The 20,664-nt window shown below is 41.7% G+C and overlaps 1 protein-coding gene across 2 annotated transcripts; it reads right to left on the minus strand.

The window, feature by feature from the left end:
• Nucleotides 1-1,513: 1,513 nt before the first annotated feature.
• LOC139574110 (putative monooxygenase p33MONOX) lies at nucleotides 1,514-12,698 on the minus strand. 2 transcript variants are annotated; one of them, XM_071398295.1, is made up of 4 exons: nucleotides 12,585-12,698; nucleotides 3,733-3,872; nucleotides 3,371-3,561; nucleotides 1,514-3,103 (listed from the first exon to the last, which is right to left on the minus strand). In XM_071398295.1, the coding sequence occupies exons 2-4, from the start codon at nucleotides 3,861-3,863 to the stop codon at nucleotides 2,895-2,897; spliced, it is 531 nt and encodes a 176-aa protein (XP_071254396.1). In that variant the 5' UTR covers nucleotides 3,864-3,872; nucleotides 12,585-12,698; the 3' UTR covers nucleotides 1,514-2,894. The 2 variants fall into 2 exon arrangements, with proteins under 2 accessions (XP_071254396.1, XP_071254395.1); XM_071398294.1 differs by having other exon boundaries at nucleotides 12,457-12,674.
• Between the last annotated feature and the right edge of the window lie 7,966 nt (nucleotides 12,699-20,664).

Here is a 20,664-nt window from a genome sequence, read left to right on the forward strand (position 1 = left end):
ACTTTTCTCACCAAAGTACAATCATCTCAAGGAGACGGAACACGTCTCCTTCCTGAGTGGTATGACGGCTGCGTGGTCCCATGGTGTTTATAGTTGCGTACTATTGTTTGTACAGATGAACGTGGTACCTTCAGATGTTTGGAAATTGCTCCCAAGGATGAACCAGACTTGTGGAGGTCTACAATTGTTTTTCTGAGGTCTTGGCTGATTTCTTTTGATTTTGCCATGATGTCAAGCAAAGAGACACTGAGTTTGAAGGTAGGCCTTGAAATACATCCACAGGTAAACCTCCAATCTTTGGTCTTGGCCATAGTGGAGTTTGTAGTGTGACTGTTTGAGGTTGTGGACAGGTGTCTTTTATACTGATAACAAGTTCAAACAGGTGCCATTAATACAGGTAACGAGTGGAGGACAGAGGAGCCTCTTAAAGAAAAAGTTACAGGTCTGTGAGAGCCAGAAATCTTGCTTGTTTGTAGGTGACCAAATACTTATTTTCCACCATAATTTGCAAATAAATTCATTAAAAATCCTACAATGTGATTTTCAGGATTTTTTTTTCTCATTTTGTCTGTCATAGTCGAAGTGTACCAATGATGAAAATTACAGGCCTCTCTCATCTTTTTAAGTGGGAGAACTTGCACAATTGGTGGCTGACTAAATACTTTTTTGCCCCACTGTATGTCCCTTAAGGTCCTTGTGTAATGTGATATTGTACCCCCTTGCCCAATTGTCCTTTGTATATTATTTATATATACTTGTGTTCCCACATGTACTTCCTGTATTGATTTGTTGTTATTAAAAAATATATTTAAAAATGTTTAAAAAATTGCAAGGTTCCGCATAGGATATTTGGATTGATGTGATTGGGTAAGACGCCGCCTCTTGTATTTGCATATATCCACGTGATTGGATTAGAAGGTGCACTAGTAGAGGTGGGCGTTGCGTCGAGAGAGAAAGAGATTTTTTAAAAAGCTGTCTAAAAATGATTTTACTTTTATATAAAAAAGTGCGATGTTGTCCGGTCCGGATTGACCCTTCTCTGGGTCCGGACTCGGACCACCAGCTGAGTTTGGCTGGCCTACATTATGATCAAATAGCCACAGTAGCCTACATGGTCACTGTTAAAACTGTAACTTAAAGCAGGTACAGCCTGTGTTCACAGTAAACGCACACTAGAAGTTGCACAGAATTTTTACAACATTCAGGTTTGCGCTCAGCAGACCTGAAATTTGTAGTGGCAAAAGAAATTAGAGGGAACGTTGGTTGAGTGCTATCGTTGATTTTGCCTTTAGAATGTGCTGGCAATACAGAATCCTTTTAAACTATTGTAACAAATTCAATGGCCGTGTTCGAGAGCATCAAAACCTTGATGGATCATGGGGAAATTGTGACTGCCTGATCTACAAATCACTACTCATTATTCACAATTTACCCATGATACATAAGAGTTTTGATCCTCTCGAACACGGTTAAAAACACTGAATGTAAAAAATGAATGAGTCACCAACAATAATATCTTTTGAGTCCTCTTTATTTCACCCTCAGAGCTTCTTGTGCCATCTAGTGTCCATAAGATGTAATGGTCAAATCAGCAACATTTTCACAACTTTTATTTTTAACCCAACAGTGTTTTCTAATGGGGGCAGGTATCCTAGCGGTTGGGCCATTAACCGAAAGGTCGCTGGTTCGAATATCCGAACTGACAAGGTGAAACATCTGCCAATGTGCCCTTGAGCAAGCCACTTAAACCTAACTTGCTCCTGGGGTAACGTACTATGGCTGACCCTGTAAAACAACACATTTACCTGCACCTATCTGGTGTATGTGACAATAAAAAATCTAATGTGGGATGTTATAATACACAAGCTAGTAACCCCATCCCAAAACACCATTTAATTCTTAGACGAAAGCTGGATCATAAACACAGAGTACCAGTCAAAAATGTAAGTGGCTTTCATATGGGGGGAGCCGGCCCTTTAAAGTTAGCAATTAAGATAAATAATTAACCAGAAACATTGGAATACTTTTGTTAGTGTTGAAATTATTTACAGCCAAAATCAGTGGACCAAGCTATAGTTATTGGAATTCATCTTGGAACATCTTGCAAAAACAAAACAGTATTCATTCTAAAATAATAGTCCATATAAAAAAGCTTTTAAAATGACAATTTCAAAGCATTGTACTTCATATCAATATATTCTTAAAGCATTACAGACTGGTATGACAAATATCATGACACTTAAATACTAATAACAAACAATATCTGGATGTTATGAAGAAAAACAAATACAAATAATCCTGGTTAGCAGTAACCACTCATCTTTATATAAAAAAAAAAATTATAAAAAAAAAATGTCAACTGATGTGACCAAGATGCCAGAAGCAGGCTTAGGCACAACATCAGTAAAACCACACTCAGTTAAATTTGTTTAAAAAAACTAAAGCATCAGAGGCGATTGAGTATAGTTGAGTGAAATGACACTGGCTGGGTACTGTACAGTGCTTTAAGTGAAAGTGAGTTAGATATAATGAGCTTGGGGGTTTTCGCCAAAGCAGGGGACTCATGAGACATCAAAACCACAATTTCTATCTCAAGACATCACTGAGAAGCAGACGACAACAGGGCATCGTATGACAAAGCACCCCTCCAAAGAAGTGACCCTCTTGAGGCGGATGGAGGTGGATGGAAATGCCCCGTTTGGTGCATTAATTGAGGAGAAGTGGGGGGAGCAGGCATAGGGTCATATAAAACATCAGGGTTCAGGGAATATGGGGATATAGTTCTGTAGCTCGTCCTCCATCTTTTCCATCTCGGTGTTCCACAGAAGCTGAGGAGGCTTAGGAGACAGAAGAGGGTAGTAGACCTGCTATTGGCCAACAGGGAGGCAAGGGTATCAGAATCCAGATGGTGTCAGGACGTTCATGTCCCGGGGTTTAAGTTTGTGTGGGCGGGTCTGGAGGGGTCTGTTGCCCTCGATGCTGCTGATCTCGATCTTGGGGGGGTTGAACTTGGCAGGGTCATCCACCATGAGGTTGACCTGGGTCTTGATTTCCTCCATGGTGGTAGACTTCTGCACGCCAAAGTATGACTTTAGTGTGAAGCCTGAGGAAGAGCAGAGGAGACAAGGATGTTAACGCACCTGACAAAAAGGTATAGCATCAGCCAAGCAAAAAAAATGCAGCGTCCATTACATTTTAAGTTATTTTTTAGAATCCGAAATGCTGACTTGACCATGACTATAGAATACTATTATTAACACATTCTCTCTTGGGAACACAAAGTCTATTCTTAGACCCTTCTCACTTTTTTTTTTTTTTTTTTTTTACAAAGAAAGCTCGGCCAACAACTCCTGAGGGACTGATTTCTCACCTGTGTTGGTTTCTGAACCGGGGTCAGTAGTGGACTTCTGTACTACCGGGCGAGAAGTTCCAAATAAGCTCCACCTCTCCCCTCCCGCTCCACCTCCTCCCTCGTTGCCTCCCATTTCAGGGCTGAGGTTAGGACTACTGAGTTCTGTGGAAGCGAGAAATGGTGCAAGACTCTGGCTGTTGAACCAGCTCCTGCATGTCCACACACAACAAAGCTATTAGAGACATGGAACAATTGAACCTAATGTGCCATCTGAAAATATTACTCATATTTGAATCTAGTGCTCATTCAGAGGGGAGTGGACGTCTATTCTACTACAGGATCTATTCCAAAATAGCTAAAAATAGCCATTTGATGCATACCTGCGGTTGGGTATCGGTGATGAGTGGGGGCTGATGCTGGGGGTAACACAGGGGGTGACAGAAGGGGTGCCACAAGGGGTGGATTGAGCTGATGTCGTAAGCCTGTCCTCCTTGAAGTCCCCGCTTGGCATTCTCAGCTTCTGCAGAGACAAAGAGGTAGAAAGATGCAGCTTAGAAATGTGTTGTTCAGTAGCACTCTTGTCTGCAGCCCATGAGGGAGCGAGAGGCATGCGTTTTGCATGGTAAATTTGGAAACTGTTGACCGCAGTCAGTGCGAGAGATGAGTGATTAACCTAAGGGGGCCACTGAACAGAAGATTATCTGGCGGCCCACCAGGCTACACAAAGTCCATTTGACTGGTGCCCAGACTAATGATCTTCTAAGACCCCTCTCTATGCAGGAATAACATTCTTGTCTGCAGTGGTAAAGAGTACTTAAGTTTTTAAAAAATACTTGAAAGTACTACTTACGTAGTTTTTTAGGGTGTCTGTACTTTACTATTTATATTGTTGACAACTTTTACTTTTATTTCACTATATTCCTAAAGAAAATAATGTACTTTATACATTTTCCCTGACACCCAAAAGTACTCGTGCCCTTTTGAATGCTTAGCAGGACAGGAAAATGGTCTAATTCACACACTTATCAAGAGTACATCCCTGGTCATCCCTCTGCCTCTGATCTGACGGACTCACTAAACACATGCTTTGTTTGTAAATGATGTCTGAGTGTTGGAGCATGCCCCTGGCTATTCGTAAAAATAAAATAAAAAACATGAGTTGCTTTATATAAGGAGTTTGAAATGATTTATACTTTTAGTATATTTTAGCAATTCCATTTACGTTTGATACTTAAGTATATTTAAACCCAAATACTTTTAGACTTACTCAAGTAGTATTTTACCGGGTGAGTTTTACTTTGACTAATTTTCTATTAAAGGTATCTTTACTTTAACTCAAGTATTACAATTCTGTAATTTTTCCACCACTGCTCGTCAGTCCAAAATTATATGATCACTGCATGCCACGTATTTTCATTATACATAAGCATATAACTCAGAGGCATCAAGCCAGGGAGTGTTTTCCCCAGGCCAAATAATAGACAGGCAGACCACAACTGTCCTGCACCCACCAACACAAAGTCAAGACCTGTCACCAAACAATCCCTATTCCCTATATAATCCATAGCAGGGTACCCAGAGTCAAATAAGGTTTACCAGCTAGGTATCAATATTCCCAGAAGACTCAGCCTCCTATCTAGAGTTTCCCAGCTAATGAAATCCATAGAACCATGATAGGCTAGTGAAAATGCATGCTACCCAAGCTCCAATCTTACCTTTTTGAGTCTGTTGATTTTGGTTACTACTATCTCTGGAACGATATTCTCTATGTTCCATCATTCTACATTCCTTCTGGGAATGTTGAGATGAATATCCCATACTTCTGTGTGTACTATGCTCCTGCATTCTCGGTCTGTCCTCACTGTTGCAATCCTTTCAAGTTCTGATCACTGTAGTGCTCATCATTCGAATGCAGCGCATACACTATACCCTCTTAGACTGTTAGGGGCAGAGAAAACTATCTAGAGGTTTCTTCTAAGGTGTCAGCACCAGACCCAAACATCTTTGGAACCCTGCCCTTTCGAAACCAAATCTGGTGTTCAGCACAGCACCAGCCGGTTGGGGACCACATTTTGATGTCATACAACCACTTAGCCCTTGATCATGACTCTCAGTTCCATTAAATTACAGAAGAATCATGGTGAAGAAGACATCTTCTGTATGGGGGAGTTTCAGAGCCCAGGCACTCCGTCTGAACAGTAACACGTATTGCTTGCGGTACGGTTTTGGAAGCATAAAGGACCTTATCTTTCATATCAGTGAGAAACAATTTACAAATAAACAGAACGTTGAAATGACACACACCTTTATAGTAGGGATGCACGATAGAGTCGGTAAGCATATCGTAATCGGCCGATATTAGCAAAAAATGCTAACATCGGCATCGGCTCTATGTATAGTTTAACACCGATGTGCAAAACCGATGTCAAAGCTGACGTGCATACCTGTATAACATAGCTAGATGAGGTAATGACGCCACGAAAAATACAGCATTCCTAACCTAGCCCACAATGTCTGCTGTGTGGATCTATTTTGAAGTTTCAAAGGAAGATAACAAAAAGACCATATGCAACGTTTGTGCGGCTATTATTTCCCATGGACCGGAGAAAGTGAAATCTTTTAATACCACAAACCTAATTACTAATTTGAAAGTGCATCCCCCCAGACGTTCAGCGACTACTTAGAACAAAATCAGAAAAAAACTAAGCGCACACTTCCAACAACTAAACAAGTTCAAGTCCAGCAGTCATTTGAAAGAGTAAGAACATTTCAGCGAGACAACTCAAAGGCGAAATTCATTAACACAAAGATAATGGAATTCATTTCCCTTGACAATCAACCGTTCTGTCATGGATGATGTTGGCTTTCGCCGACTGGTCGAGCACCTCAAGCCCCGGTACACACTACCAAGTAGGCAATATTTTTCAGATGTTTCCCTACCGGAGTTACAAAGTATTGTTGAAACGCACATCCATGAGCTACTTGCTATGGGCGTCACTGCTATTAGCTTCACAACTGACATTTGGACCAGCAATGTCAGTCCCATGAGCATGCGGAGTCTGACAGCACAGTGGTTAGACGAGGATTTCGTACTGAGGAAAGCCGTATTGCATGCTCAAGACTGTGCTGGTTCTCATACTGCTGCTGCCATTTGAGAACATGTTTGAAACTTGGAAAATCCCCAAGAACAAAGTACATGCTGTGCTACGTGATAATGCACGTAACATGACAAAGACTTCGGAAGAATGCGGAGTCGCCAGTTTGCCATGCATGGCACACACGCTGCAACTGGCTGTGAACGAAGGTGTTTTGGCCCAACGCAGCATATCTGACAGTGGCAACAAGTAGGGAGATAGTGGGTCATTTTAAACACTCACAGCTAGCATACAGCCGCCTGCAAGCAATACAGGAGCAGCTTGGAGTGAAAACAAAAAGGCTTAAGCAAGACGTTTCCACCCGATGGAACAGTACTTTTTACATGATGGAGAACCTGCTGGAACAAATACGAGTGCTTGGCAGGTACACAGCCGACTATGAGTCACGTGCAATAATCAGTACAAACTAGTGGACTCATTGAAAACATGAACACACTCCTAGCTCCATTCGAACAACTGCGTCTGCAGCAGACGTGGTGCCCTCTTATGGCACTGAAACGCCTGCTCAACAAAACTGCCGACACAGATTGCAGAAGTACTCTACTAGAGGCTGTGAACAAGCGATTCGGTAGCATTCTCTCTGAGCCTCTTTACTGTGTCGCCACCATGCTCGATGCTAAGTACAAGGATAGCTACTTCGATGCAGACAAGAAACAGGGTTTACGTGAAATGTTAGACACAGCTGGACAAGATGGAAACGGACAGTGCGCACCGAGGAAGAGGACCCACGACAGAAGAGACAGACAGAGTTGAAACTTCACTGCTTGACGAACGAAACAGCACAGCAAGTAAGTGAAATAAATAGGTTTTGATTGTTTTACTGGTAATGGGGACAGAGTTGAAGTCGGAAGTTTACATACACTTAGGTTGGAGTCATTAAAACTTGTCTGTGGATGTATTTCAAGGCCTACCTTGAAATACAGTCCCTCTTTGCTTGACATCATGGGAAAATCAAAAGAAATCAGCCAAGACCTCAGAAAAACAATTTCAGACCTCCACAAGACTGGTTCATCATTGGGAGCAATTTCCAAACACCTGAAGGTACCAAGTTCATCTGTACAAACAATAGTAAGTAAGTATAAACACCATGGGCCCACGTAGCCGTCATACCGCTCAGGAAGGAGATGCGTTCTGTCTCCTAGAGATGAACGTACTGTGGTGCGAAAAGTGCAAATCAATCCCAGAATAACAGCAAAGGACCTTGTGAAGATGCTGGAGGAAACGGGTACAAAAGTATCTATATCCACAGTAAAACGAGTCCTATATCGACATAACCTGAAAGGCCGCTCAGCAAGGAAGAAGCCACTGCTCCAAAACCGCCATAAAAAAAGCCAGACTACGGTTTGCAACTGCACATGGGGACAAAGATCGTACTTTTTGGAGAAATGTCCTCTGGTCTGATGAAACAAAAATAGAACTGTTTGGCCATAATGACCATCATTATATTTGGAGGAAAAAGAGGGACGCTTGCAAGCCGAAGAACACCATCTCAACCGTGAAGCACAGGGGTGGCAGCATCATGTTGTGGGGGTGCTTTGCTGGAGGGGGGACTGGTGCACTTTACAAAATAGATGACTTCATGAGGGAGGAAAATTATGTGGATATATTGAAGCAACATCTCAAGACATCAGTCAGGAAGTTAAAGCTTGGTCACAAATGGGTCATCCATATGGACATTGACCCCAAGAATACTTCCATAGTTGTGGCAAAATGGCTTAAGGACAACAAAGTCAAGGTATTGGAGTGGCCCTCACAAAGCCCTGACCTCAAACCTATAGATAATTTGTGGGTAGAACTGAAAAAGCTTGTATGAGCAAGGAGGCCCACAAACCTGACTCAATTACACCCAGGAAGAATGGGCCAGAATTCACCCAACTTATTGTGGGAAGCTTGTGGAAGCGTTTGACCCAAGTTAAACAATTTAAAGGCAATGCTACCAAATACTAATTGAGTGTATGTAAACTTCTGACCCACTGGGAATGTGATGAAATAAATAAAAGCTGAAATAAATAATTCACTATACTATTATTCTGACATTTCACCTTCTTAAAATAAAGTGGTGATCCTAACTGACCTAAGACAGGGAATTTTTACTAGGATTAAATATCAGGAATTGTGAAAAACTGAGTTTAAATGTATTTGACAAATGTGTATGTAAACTTTGACTTCAATTGTATGTAAATGCCAACAAAACTTTTATGTCAGTGTGTGTGTGTGTGTGTCTCAGAGAGAGAGATACGCGTTGTATTTTCATTTTCTGTTACGACGTCGGCCAACATTTGCCAATGTAGACCTATGCCTAATACAACTTTGGAATGCAAGAATAATGCAATATGTTGTGTTACACATACTAACCCCCCCTTTCCCGTTATTTTCAGATACTAGCATACCTGACACAACCTTCTATTCCCAGGAATGAAGATTCACTTGGATACTGGAGAAGTAACAAGCACCGTTTCCCCATCCTAGCTAAAGCTGTGCGCAAATATCTTGGTGCTCCCTGTACTAGTGTGGACAGTGAGCAGCTTTTCAGTGCAGCTTCACACATTGTGGACAAAAAAAGAAACAGACTCTCTGGTGACAAAGCCTAGCAGGTCCTCTTTGTGAAGAAACACCTCCCCCAAACGTTAAAATTGTAAATGGGCAGTCATATTGTAACCCAGCCATCTAGAGTCACTGGGGATAAAATGACTAAGCCCTATGGCTTTTCTGTTGTTTATTCATGGCTGGTATAGGTCAAGCTTTTAATTTAAAACAAAGCAGTTTTGTTCTTGTTTATTTTTTTTACATTTCTAAATGAAAGATGAGCTGTGTTGTAAATTTGCTCGCATTTTACTAGTCAAGTCAGTTGCGCACATTTGAAAAGTTTAAGTTGTGCCATTTATAGCAGTTTGACAGCGTAGAGACAGTAATTTTTCAAGCAGTTGAAGCTAAAATGATTAACTGAATTTTAGTTTAAACCAATATTTCTTTCAAAACATTTTTAAGTTTGTCCATACAGTCAAGATTGGATAGTAAGAAGAGCCAACTTAACTTCTCTAGGGTAGAGGGCAGCATTTTCACATTTGGATGAAAAGCATACCCAAATTCAACTGCCAGTTACTCATCCCCAGGAGATAAGATATGCATATTATTAGTAGATTTGGATAGAAAACACTCTGAAGTTTCTAAAACTGTTTGAATCATGTCTGTGAGTATAACAGAACGTATTTAACAGGCGAAACTCCGAGGACAAACCATTCAGATTTTTTTTGTTTTGAGGTCACTGTCTTTTCAATTAGTTTTCATTGGGAAACCAGATTTCTAAGCGAATTGCTTGCAGTTCCTACGGCTTCCACTAGATGTCAACAGTCATGAGAAATAGGTTGAGGTTATTCCTTTGTGTAATGAAGAAATACGGCCATCTTGAAGTTGAGGGACTCCAGGTGTCCTGGACATGCGCTTCAATCAAACAGAAGGCATGCAACATTTCGTTTTAATCCTGTATTGAACACATATCATCCCGTCTTCAATTTTATCGATTATTAACGTTAAAAAATACCTAAAGTGGTATTACAAAAGTAGATTGACATTTTTTGGCAAAGTTTACAGGTAACCTTTGAGATATTTTGTCGTCACGTTTGAGCAAGTTGGAACCGGTGTTTTTCTGGATCAAACGCGCCAAATAAATTGACATTTTGGATATATATCGACGGAATTAATCGAACAAAAGGACCATTTGTGATGTTTATGGGACATATTGGAGTGCCAACAACAGAAGCTCGTCAAAGGTAAGGCATGAATTATATTTTTATTTCTGCGTTTTGTGTCGTGCCTGCAGGGTAGAAATGTTTTCTCTCTTTTGTTTACTATGGTGCTATGCTCAGAAAATAGCATCGTATGCTTTCGCTGAAAAGTCCATTTGAATTCTGACATGTTGGCTGGATTCACAACCGGTGTAGCTTTAATTTGGTATCTTTCATGTGTGATTTAATGAAAGTTTGATTTTACAAGTTATTTAAAAAATCTGTTCCTAACTGAACATATGTTACTTTGTTTCAACTATTTAACTGTACTAGAATGCTTAAAAAAAACGCACATTTTTAAAATATTGGTTATCGGTATCTTTGTCAGGTTTTTTGGCAAGGAAAACATTGGAGATCGGTATCGACAAAAATGTCATATCGGTGCATCCCTACTTTATAGGGTTAGGGTTAGTTCCCACAAGCCCATATATCCATGTTACAGCACTTGTTTCCAGAAGACCGACAGAAGACAGAGGGACCACCTGTATTAATTAGCTATCTAGCATGAACACCTGTGTGCAATGTTCCCTCTAAGCTGCATGTGGGCTCGCAGCTCCACCGTGACTACCGTGCAGAAGAAATATCGCAGAGAAGCACGAGATTGAACTTTCACTCAACTTTCTAGAGTTATCCCCGTTAATTAAAACTCTCAACGTTTCCCTTCACTGCGGTAATTGTGATGCAATATTAGCCACTTTCAATGCAACATACCAAAACAAACTATGCAAGAGATTTTGTTGTGGGCAGAACGCATCAGAGTAGGATTCTATTGCATTGACAGACACCACTCAGACACCACTCAGGTCCGTACTCTGCACAGACCGGTGCGCCATAACAATCAGAGCTACAGTAGGCTGTGCCATTCACTTTGAACTGGACTTTATACAGCATGAGCGGTCATGCTTGTTTTGAGATCAAAGCGAAAGCTACACGTAGTAACGTGTGCACATTTGTACATATCCTTTGTTAGTGAGGTAATAGCCTAGTTATAAATAATTTGTAGTCAGCATTGGGGGAATGTTGCTTCCTACAAGAGCACAAAACATTGGCATTTCTAGACACTTTTGAAAAGCAAATCGGGTAAATAACCTTTTTTTTGTCTTAATTAAAGTCCTTGTGTAATGTGGTATTGTACCCCCTAGCCCAAATGTCCTTTGTGTGTATATATACACAAGACATCCTATCCCCTCAGCCCTCAAATTAAGTGGACACTTCTGACGATGACGAGTATACACTTGCGGGACAAGGAAAGGAAGGAAATATATATATGTATTTTTAGTTGTGTGTGTATATATACACACACACACAACTAAAAATACATATATATATTTCCTTCCTTTCCTTGTCCCGCAAGTGTATACTCGTCATCGTCAGAAGTGTCCACTTAATTTGAGGGCTGAGGGGATAGGATGTCTTTAAGTGTTTGGAAAGCAGCCAGGGTTTCCCAAACTCGTTCATGGAGGCCGCGTTTTGGTGTTTTCCCTACCACTACTACACAGCTGATTCAAATAATCAAAGCTTGATGAGTTGGCTATTTGAATCAGTTGTGTAGTGCTACGGCAAAAACCAAAACGTGCACCAAGGGCCGAGTTTGGGAAACCAGGTCTAAGAGGTGCGCCAATGGGCAATTGGTCATTTCCGAAACATAGCATAGGCTGGCTAGCTAACGTTACAGGCCAAGGGCTAATTATTTGTTAAGCTCGAAATGACAACTAACCATTTGGCTTGACAAATCTTTTTGAGTTGGCTAACTAAACAACACTTTAGCTAGCTAACCTGACACCAAGTCAACTCCCTAAAGTTACCCATGTAACGTTAGTGTAATGTTTCTTTGACGACAACCACAAAAACATAGCTGGTAGCTAACGCGTTAGCTAGCCCAGTGAAAACGCGGATATTGCATGGACCAAACTGGCTCTAGCCTAAGCAGCGGTGAACGTCGGCTAGCTTAAACTAAGGTTAACGATGTTAGCTTTATTTAACATACAATGATTACAAAAATAACTAACGTTACTTTGCTGTCCTGATACGATATCGGCAGAATAAACGTAAAGAGGTACACTTTGTGCTAGCTAAATTAACTACGTTGACGTTACGTAAAGGTCGGTTAACTAGCCAAGTGTTAGGCCTTGACAAATAGCAAGATATGGCTCTGATCAAATACCTTTTCATGGGAAGATTTCTTTGACTCTCCAGGCCAAGCCACTCTCTCATTTTATCCATTGTTCGTTGTTTTTCAAGTGTAATAAACAAACACAGCACGGAGGTACAATGCGTATTGCAGCTACAAACCTAAAAATGGCATCATTCTCCCTTTGTTGCAGGTGTTCTGATTGGTTGTTTTAGGAAAACGTGGGCTCGTCTCATTTAACTGTGTTGCCTGGCAACATGCACAGCACAAATAGCACTCAAATGTAGAACAGACAGTTCTTTAATCCTCCTGTTGTTTTACTCAAAAACAAGTTGTATGAGCTCAGGTCAATGAGGCCTACAGGTCATAAATAGCAAATTGAAGTTCACAACTTGGAATGTTCACAAGAACTTAAGTTGATAAAAATATCTAACACAACATTAGGTGATAATATATGTATTATTATGTATTTAAAATCAGATCGAATGGGGCGGTCATTTTGGACCGGGAACACATAATTAATAACATGAAACAAACCCAACATGAGGGTTAAACCTCATTATGTATTTACACACATAGAACCATGAAAATCGAATTGAGAACCTGGCAGTAAGTCAGATGATCTAAAAACAAATACACTGCTCAAAAAAATAAAGGGAACACTAAAATAACACATCCTAGATCTGAATGAATGAAATATTCTTATTAAATACTTTTTTCTTTACATAGTTGAATGTGCTGACAACAAAATCACACAAAAATTATCAATGGAAATCAAATTTATCAACCCATGGAGGTCTGGATTTGGAGTCACACTCAAAATTAAAGTGGAAAACAACACTACAGGCTGATCCAACTTTGATGTAATGTCCTTAGAACAAGTCAAAATGAGGCTCAGTAGTGTGTATGACCTCCCTACAACGCCTGGGCATGCTCCTGATGAGGTGGAGGATGGTCTCCTGAGGGATCTCCTCCCAGACCTGGACTAAAGCATCCGCCAACTCCTGGACAGTCTGTGGTGCAACGTGGCGTTGGTGGATGGAGCGAGACATGATGTCCCAGATGTGCTCAATTGGATTCAGGTCTGGGGAACGGGAGGGCCAGTCCATAGCATCAATGTCTTCCTCTTGCAGGAACTGCTGACACACTCCAGCCACATGAGGTCTATTATTGTCTTGCATTAGAAGGAACCCAGGGCCAACCGCACCAGCATATGATCTCACAAGGGGTCTGAGGATCTCATCTCGGTACCTAATGGCAGTCAGGCTACCTCTGGCGAGCACATGGAGGGCTGTGCGGCCCCCCAAAGAAATGCCACCCCATACCATGACTGACCCACCGCCAAACCGGTCATGCTGGAGGATGTTGCAGGCAGCAGAACGTTCTCCACGGCGTCTCCAGACTCTGTCACGTCTGTCACATGTGCGTGTGAACCTGCTTTCATCTGTGAAGAGCACAGGGCGCAAGTGGCAAATTTGCCAATCTTGGTGTTCTCTGGCAAATGCCAAACGTCCTGCACGGTATTGGGCTGTAAGCACAACCCCCACCTGTGGACGTCGGGCCCTCAAACCACCCTCATGGAGTCTGTTTCTGACCGTTTGAGCAGACACATGCACATTTGTGGCCTGCTGGAGGTCATTTTGCAGGGCTCTGGCAGTGCTCCTCCTTGCACAAAGGCGGAGGTAGCGGTCCTGCTGCTGGGTTGTTGCCCTCCTACGGCCTCCTCCACGTCTCCTGATGTACTGGCCTGTCTCCTGGTAGCGCCTCCATGCTCTGGACACTACGCTGACAGACACAGCAAACCTTCTTGCCACAGCTCGCATTGATGTGCCATCCTGGATGAGCTGCACTACCTGAGCCACTTGTGTGGGTTGTAGACTCCGTCTCATGCTACCACTAGAGTGAAAGCACCGCCAGCATTCAAAAGTTCCAAGATTCGTTCCAAGATGGCTTAGCAGTTCAGACGTCATTTTTGTCCTCGTACTGTCTTGTCCTGTATATATATATATTTACACCTTCTTCGCATATCTTTTATATATTTTATTATCCAAGAACTCAACTACAAAAGCTTTCCTGCAAAAGCTTTCCTGCAACCCGCCTCACCAATTACAAAAAAAAAGTGTTATTTACCTCAAATCTGAAAATCCACAGTGGAAGCTAGCCAGGGGCTAATCAGAAGCTAGCCAGAAAGCTAACCAGAAGCTAGCCGAAAGCTAATCTGAAGCTGCCCAGAAGTTAGCCGGTTTGCTGGCTAGCGTTGGTGTTTCAGCTGCCCACGTTTTGTGGTCATCAGCTATTCCTTTAGCTCGATAATCTACCGGCACTTTTGTGCAACGCGACTCGGACCGGAGCATACCGGGCCTTTTTTTTTCTCTCAGTTTCCCCGGATTTCAGCCGCAGGCTCTGGACATTTGCACCTTGATTTCGCAGCTAGCTAGCTGCAAACCGTGTGACTATTGGCTTACGTCGATCCCGGAGCAAACTTAAATTATTCCGGAGCTAGCCAGCTGAGGAGTTCCATCAGCCATTCCTGGGCTACAGTCACCTATCCGGACCCGTTTTTTTTTTTTTTGCTGCAGATATGGAGCCCCACCGGGCCTTCACGACTGACTGCCGACGTGTTATCTGCCCGAGGGAGTTATCCAACTGGCACCTCCTTGGTTTCTCTAATGATTGCCTCGCCTGGTTCACCAACTACTTCTCTGATCGAGTTCAGTGTGTCAAATCGGAGGGTCTGTTGTCCGGGCCTCTGGCAGTCTCTATGGGGGTGCCACAGGGTTCAATTCTTGGACCGACTCTCTTCTCTGTATACATCAATGATGTCGCTCTTGCTGCTGGTGATTCTCTGATCCACCTCTACGCAGACGACACTATTCTGTATACTTCTGGCCCTTCTTTTGACACTGTGTTAACAACCCTCCAGGCGAGCTTCAATGCCATACAACTCTCCTTCCGTGGCCTCCAATTGCTCTTAAATACAAGTAAAACTAAATGCATGCTCTTCAACCGATCGCTGCCTGCACCTGCCCGCCTGTCCAACATCACTACTCTGGACGGCTCTGACTTAGAATATGTGGACAACTACAAATACCTAGGTGTCTGGTTAGACTGTAAACTCTCCTTCCAGACTCACATCAAACATCTCCAATCCAAAGTTAAATCTAGAATTGGCTTCCTATTCCGCAACAAAGCATCCTTCACTCATGCTGCCAAACATACCCTTGTAAAACTGACCATCCTACCAATCCTCGACTTCGGTGATGTCATTTACAAAATAGCCTCCAAAACCCTACTCAATAAATTGGATGCAGTCTATCACAGTGCCATCCGTTTTGTCACCAAAGCCCCATATACTACCCACCACTGCGACCTGTACACTCTCGTTGGCTGGCCCTCGCTTCATACTCGTCGCCAAACCCACTGGCTCCAGGTCATCTACAAGACCCTGCTAGGTAAAGTCCCCCCTTATCTCAGCTCGCTGGTCACCATAGCAGCACCTACCTGTAGCACGCGCTCCAGCAGGTATATCTCTCTGGTCACCCCCAAAACCAATTCTTCCTTTGGCCGCCTCTCCTTCCAGTTCTCTGCTGCCAATGACTGGAACGAACTACAAAAATCTCTGAAACTGGAAACACTTATCTCCCTCACTAGCTTTAAGCACCAGCTGTCAGAGCAGCTCATAGATTACTGCACCTGTACATAGCCCATCTATAATTTAGCCCAAACAACTACCTCTTTACCTACTGTATTTATTTATTTATTTTGCTCCTTTGCACCCCATTATTTCTATCTCTACTTTCCACTTTCTTCCACTGCAAACCAACCATTCCAGTGTTTTTTTTTTTTTAATATATATATATATTTTTTTACTTGCTATATTGTATTTACTTCGCCACCATGGCCTTTTTATATTTTTATTTATTGATATATATATTTTGTTTGCCTTCACCTCCCTTATCTCACCTCACTTGCTCACATTGTATATAGACTTATTTTTCACTGTATTATTGACTGTATGTTTGTTTTACTCCATGTGTAACTATGTGTTGTTGTATGTGTCGAACTGCTTTGCTTTATCTTGGCCAGGTCACAATTGTAAATGAGAACGTGTTCTCAATTTGCCTACCTGGTTAAATAAAGGTGAAATAAAATAAAAAGTGACCAAAACATCAGCCAGGAAGCATAGGAACTGAGAAGTGGTCTGTGGTCACCACCTGCAGAACCACTCCTTTATTGGGGTTGTCTTGCTAATTGCCTATAATTTCCACCTTTTGTCTATTCCATTTGCACAACAGCATGTGAAATTTATTGTCAATCAGTGTTGCTTCCTAAGTGGACAGTTTGATTTCACAGAAGTGTGATTGACTTGGAGTTACATTGTGTTGTTTAAGTGTTCCCTTTATTTTTTTGAGCAGTGTATATCACACAAGAAAAATAGCCCTGCTTTGTTATGGGTGACAATTTATATATCCAGTATTGTTTTCATAAACTTTAGTAGTGGTGTTTGTTTAACACAGAGTGACATTTCTATAAAGCTATTGAGCCATTAAATGTGTTGATTGAAATGAGTCAACCATATGTGGAAATCATTCACCTATAAAATGATTATGTTGTGATTATGTTTATAGTACAAACATCTCTGTGTCCTGTTGAATATGAGTGGATACATTAATTAATACGTGTTACATGGTTGGTTATGCCTCCACTTGCCACTTCAGAAATATGTTAGCAGAGGAGGGAACATGCCCCAATCCATATCAACAGGGCTGCAGTAGATAGTCAGCAGTTTTAAGTTCCTCTGTGTCCACATCACCAAGGACTTGTCACGGACCAACAAAACCACCACTCTTGTCAAGAGGGTACTTCCAAAGACGGCTGAAGAAATTCATGATGCCACCCTAAGTACTCTCCAAATACTACCTTTGCAGCACCGAGATTGACCTGACCGGTTGCATCATGTTCTGGTACGGGAAGTGCTCCATCCATGACCGCAAGGCCCTCCATCCCTGTGAAATTGAGCTCAGGTGCATTCTGTTTCCATTTCTCATCCTTGAGATGTTTCTACAACTTGATTGGAGTCTACCTGTGGTAAATTCAATTGATTGGACATGATTTGGAAAGGCACACACCTGTCTATATAAAGGTCCCACAATTGACAATGCATGTCAGAGCAAAAAGCAAGCCATGAGGTCGAAGGAATTGTCCGTAGAGCTCAGAGACAGGACTGTGTTGAGTTACAGGGAAGGGTACCAAAACATTTCTGCAGCATTGAAGGTCCCCAAGAACACAGTTGCCTCCATTATTCTTAAATGGAAGAAGTTTTGAACCACCAAGACTCTTCCTAGAGCTGGCCGCCCAGCCAAACTGAGCAATCGGGGGAGAAGGGCCTTGGTCAGTGAGGAGACCAAGAACCCGATGGTCACTCTGACAGAGCTCCAGAGTTCCTCTCCCTTATTTTTGAGCTACAGCCATCTTCGTTCCCTTCGGACCGGTTGAAGATAGCGTATACTTACAAATTACTCATAGAGGAGTCGAATAATGGAACACCCAATACTAGCCACGGTAGGGATTGTAATAATAACAAAAAATAGATGGAAAAGCAATAAAATAAAATAATTGTTAAATAAAGTACAACTACACTGTACCTTTCAAGATAGGGAATGTTGTAAGATAATTAGTATTCCATTTTCCATTTATAGTATTTTATAAATGGATAAGACGGCATTAGAAGAAAGGATAACTGGTGAAATAACACATCTTCAAATATAGCTAATTGTAACACAAAAGTACTCAATCAACATGGTGGAAATAAAAATACAGCAAACAGAAGACATAGAAGGCACAGTATGTAGGTATTTGTGGATGTATTGTGATGGAAGATGTGGTGTGTGTTTTTGGTGTTTGGAAAAGTGTGGCGTTAAGTGAGTGAGGAAGGAAATGGTTGTCCTATCATGATGGAACGGTCCACAACCCTATACCCTAGACACCCACCTGAACGACCCATACACGGAAGAGAAGTCCCTATCTGTTTTATGGGCCTGCTGTAAGCTGCCTATATGCAGCCAAAACAGAAAGATACATTTGGTCAGAGACCTACCAGGGCAACACCGCCCCCTCGAGATTCTGTGCCTGCCTGGCAGGGTTGGTCCTTCAAAGCCAGAGCTCCCTGATGGGAGAGCACAATATACAAGGACATTCTCAAAGCTACTTATGAGAACCTTAACGACCTTGCCTTACCTAGCCTTTTGAAAAGGACTTTGATTAAGTATGACTAGAATTTATATGTAAATGCCTGGACAATTTTAATTTTGGAGAATCTCTTACACAATGGGTAAAAATTAGGGATGCACAATATATCGGTGAACATATCTAATATTTTAACGCCGATGTGCAAAAAGCTCACGTGCATACCTATATAACGTAGGCATATGCCGTAATGACGCCATGTAATATTTTGCGCTATACGTGCAACACAGCATTCATAACCTTGCCCACAATGTCTGCTGTGTGGATCGAGCAGTCAACAAGTCGAGCAGTCATTTCAGCGAGACAACTCAAAAGGCGAAATCCATTAAAGGCAAGATAATGGAATTAGTTGCCCTTGCCAATCAACTGTTCTCTGTCATGTGTGATGTTGGCTTTCGCCGACTGGTCGAGCACCGGTACACACTACCAAGTACGCTATTTTTCAGATGTTGCCCTACCGGAGTTACACAGTAATAGCGTCACTGCTATAAGCTTCAAGACATACATACTCTTTGCGTGTCAAAAAATATACAGTAGCACTGTCAAAGCTGTACAAAAAAGTCTGCATACAAGCAAACACCGGCCACGAACGATGTGTTTACAATACCGCGTTGGTAATAAAGCATAATTTGTTCGACCCCAACTTCTAGGGTAGCTAGATTTAGCATGGTACCTAGCTAGTACCATAACAACCAGCCTGAAAACAATGACCAGTAGAAACTGCAGTCATTTTCATTACTCTTAGCAATTATCTAGGAATCCTTGTGAGTAAATATTAGCTAGGTTGCCACTTGTTGTTCGCCTATTGAAATTGAACTAAAGTTCATGAAAATAAATAGCTAGCCAGCTACTTAACCCTGTTGCCCAAAGCTAACTTTATAAGTAGCCACCTAGCTTCATCTGGCTAGTGAGGCTCGACCGGACTTGGTTATATGTTTTTGAAGCTAGCCACAATAGGGAATAGACGAATTTGCGGTTTGTCTTCAGAATAAAAGTATGTAATTGACAGTGATGCAAATTAATACAAATAGTAGAATGGTGCCATACTTTTATTTTGAAGGCTAACCGCAAAGTCCACTATTGTGGCTAATCCTTATTATGGCTAGCTTCACATAGATGGGTCCGAACTTCTTTGGGATAGGGGGGCGCTGTTTTCACTTTGTAAAAAATCGTTCCCAAATTAAACTGCCTCGTAGTCAATTCTTGCTCGTACAATATGCATATTATTATTACTATTGGATAGAAAACACTAAAGTTTCTAAAACGGTTTGAATTATATCTGTGAGTAAAACAGAACTCATTTTGCAGCAAACTTCCTGTAAGGAAGTGAAAAATCTGAAATCGAGGCTCTGTTCCAGGGCCTTCCTATTCATTTGCTTGAAATCTATGGATATACATGCACTTCATACGCCTTCCACTAGATGTCAAGAGGCAGTGAGAGGTGGAATGGGTGTCTAGCTTGATCTGAGGTCGAACAAGAGCTCTTGGAATGACGTGACCACTTTTTCCTTTGTTCAGCAAGGCGCGGGAAGGAACCCTGGATTGCGTTCTGAAAAGCTTTCGTTATAGACGGCTAATATCTCCGGCTTTGATTTTATTTGATACATGTGATAATATCATCGTAAAGTATGTTTTTTCAATATAGTTTTATCAGATTATTGAAAGTTTATCGGGAGTTTTGGCGGTTTCCGTTCTCTGCGTTTGGTGAAGATGGACAGCTTCGTGCCACTTGGCTAGCTTTGGTTGCTAATTCGACAGGAGAAAAGGACATTCTAAAACCAAACAACGATTGTTCTGGACAAAGGACCCCTTGTACAAGATTCTGATGGAAGCTCAGCAAAAGTAGGAACCATTTATGATGTTATTTCGTATTTCTGTGGAAAATACTATTTTCTGCCCTCATTGCAGGCGCTGTCTCGCTATAACGTAAGCTGTATGTCGTACTAAAGTTATTTTTAGAATTCTAACACGGCGATTGCATTAAGAACTAGTGTA

This window comes from Salvelinus alpinus, chromosome 4 (genome assembly GCF_045679555.1).
Source record: "Salvelinus alpinus chromosome 4, SLU_Salpinus.1, whole genome shotgun sequence".
In the NCBI taxonomy this organism is placed as follows: Eukaryota; Metazoa; Chordata; class Actinopteri; order Salmoniformes; family Salmonidae; genus Salvelinus; species Salvelinus alpinus.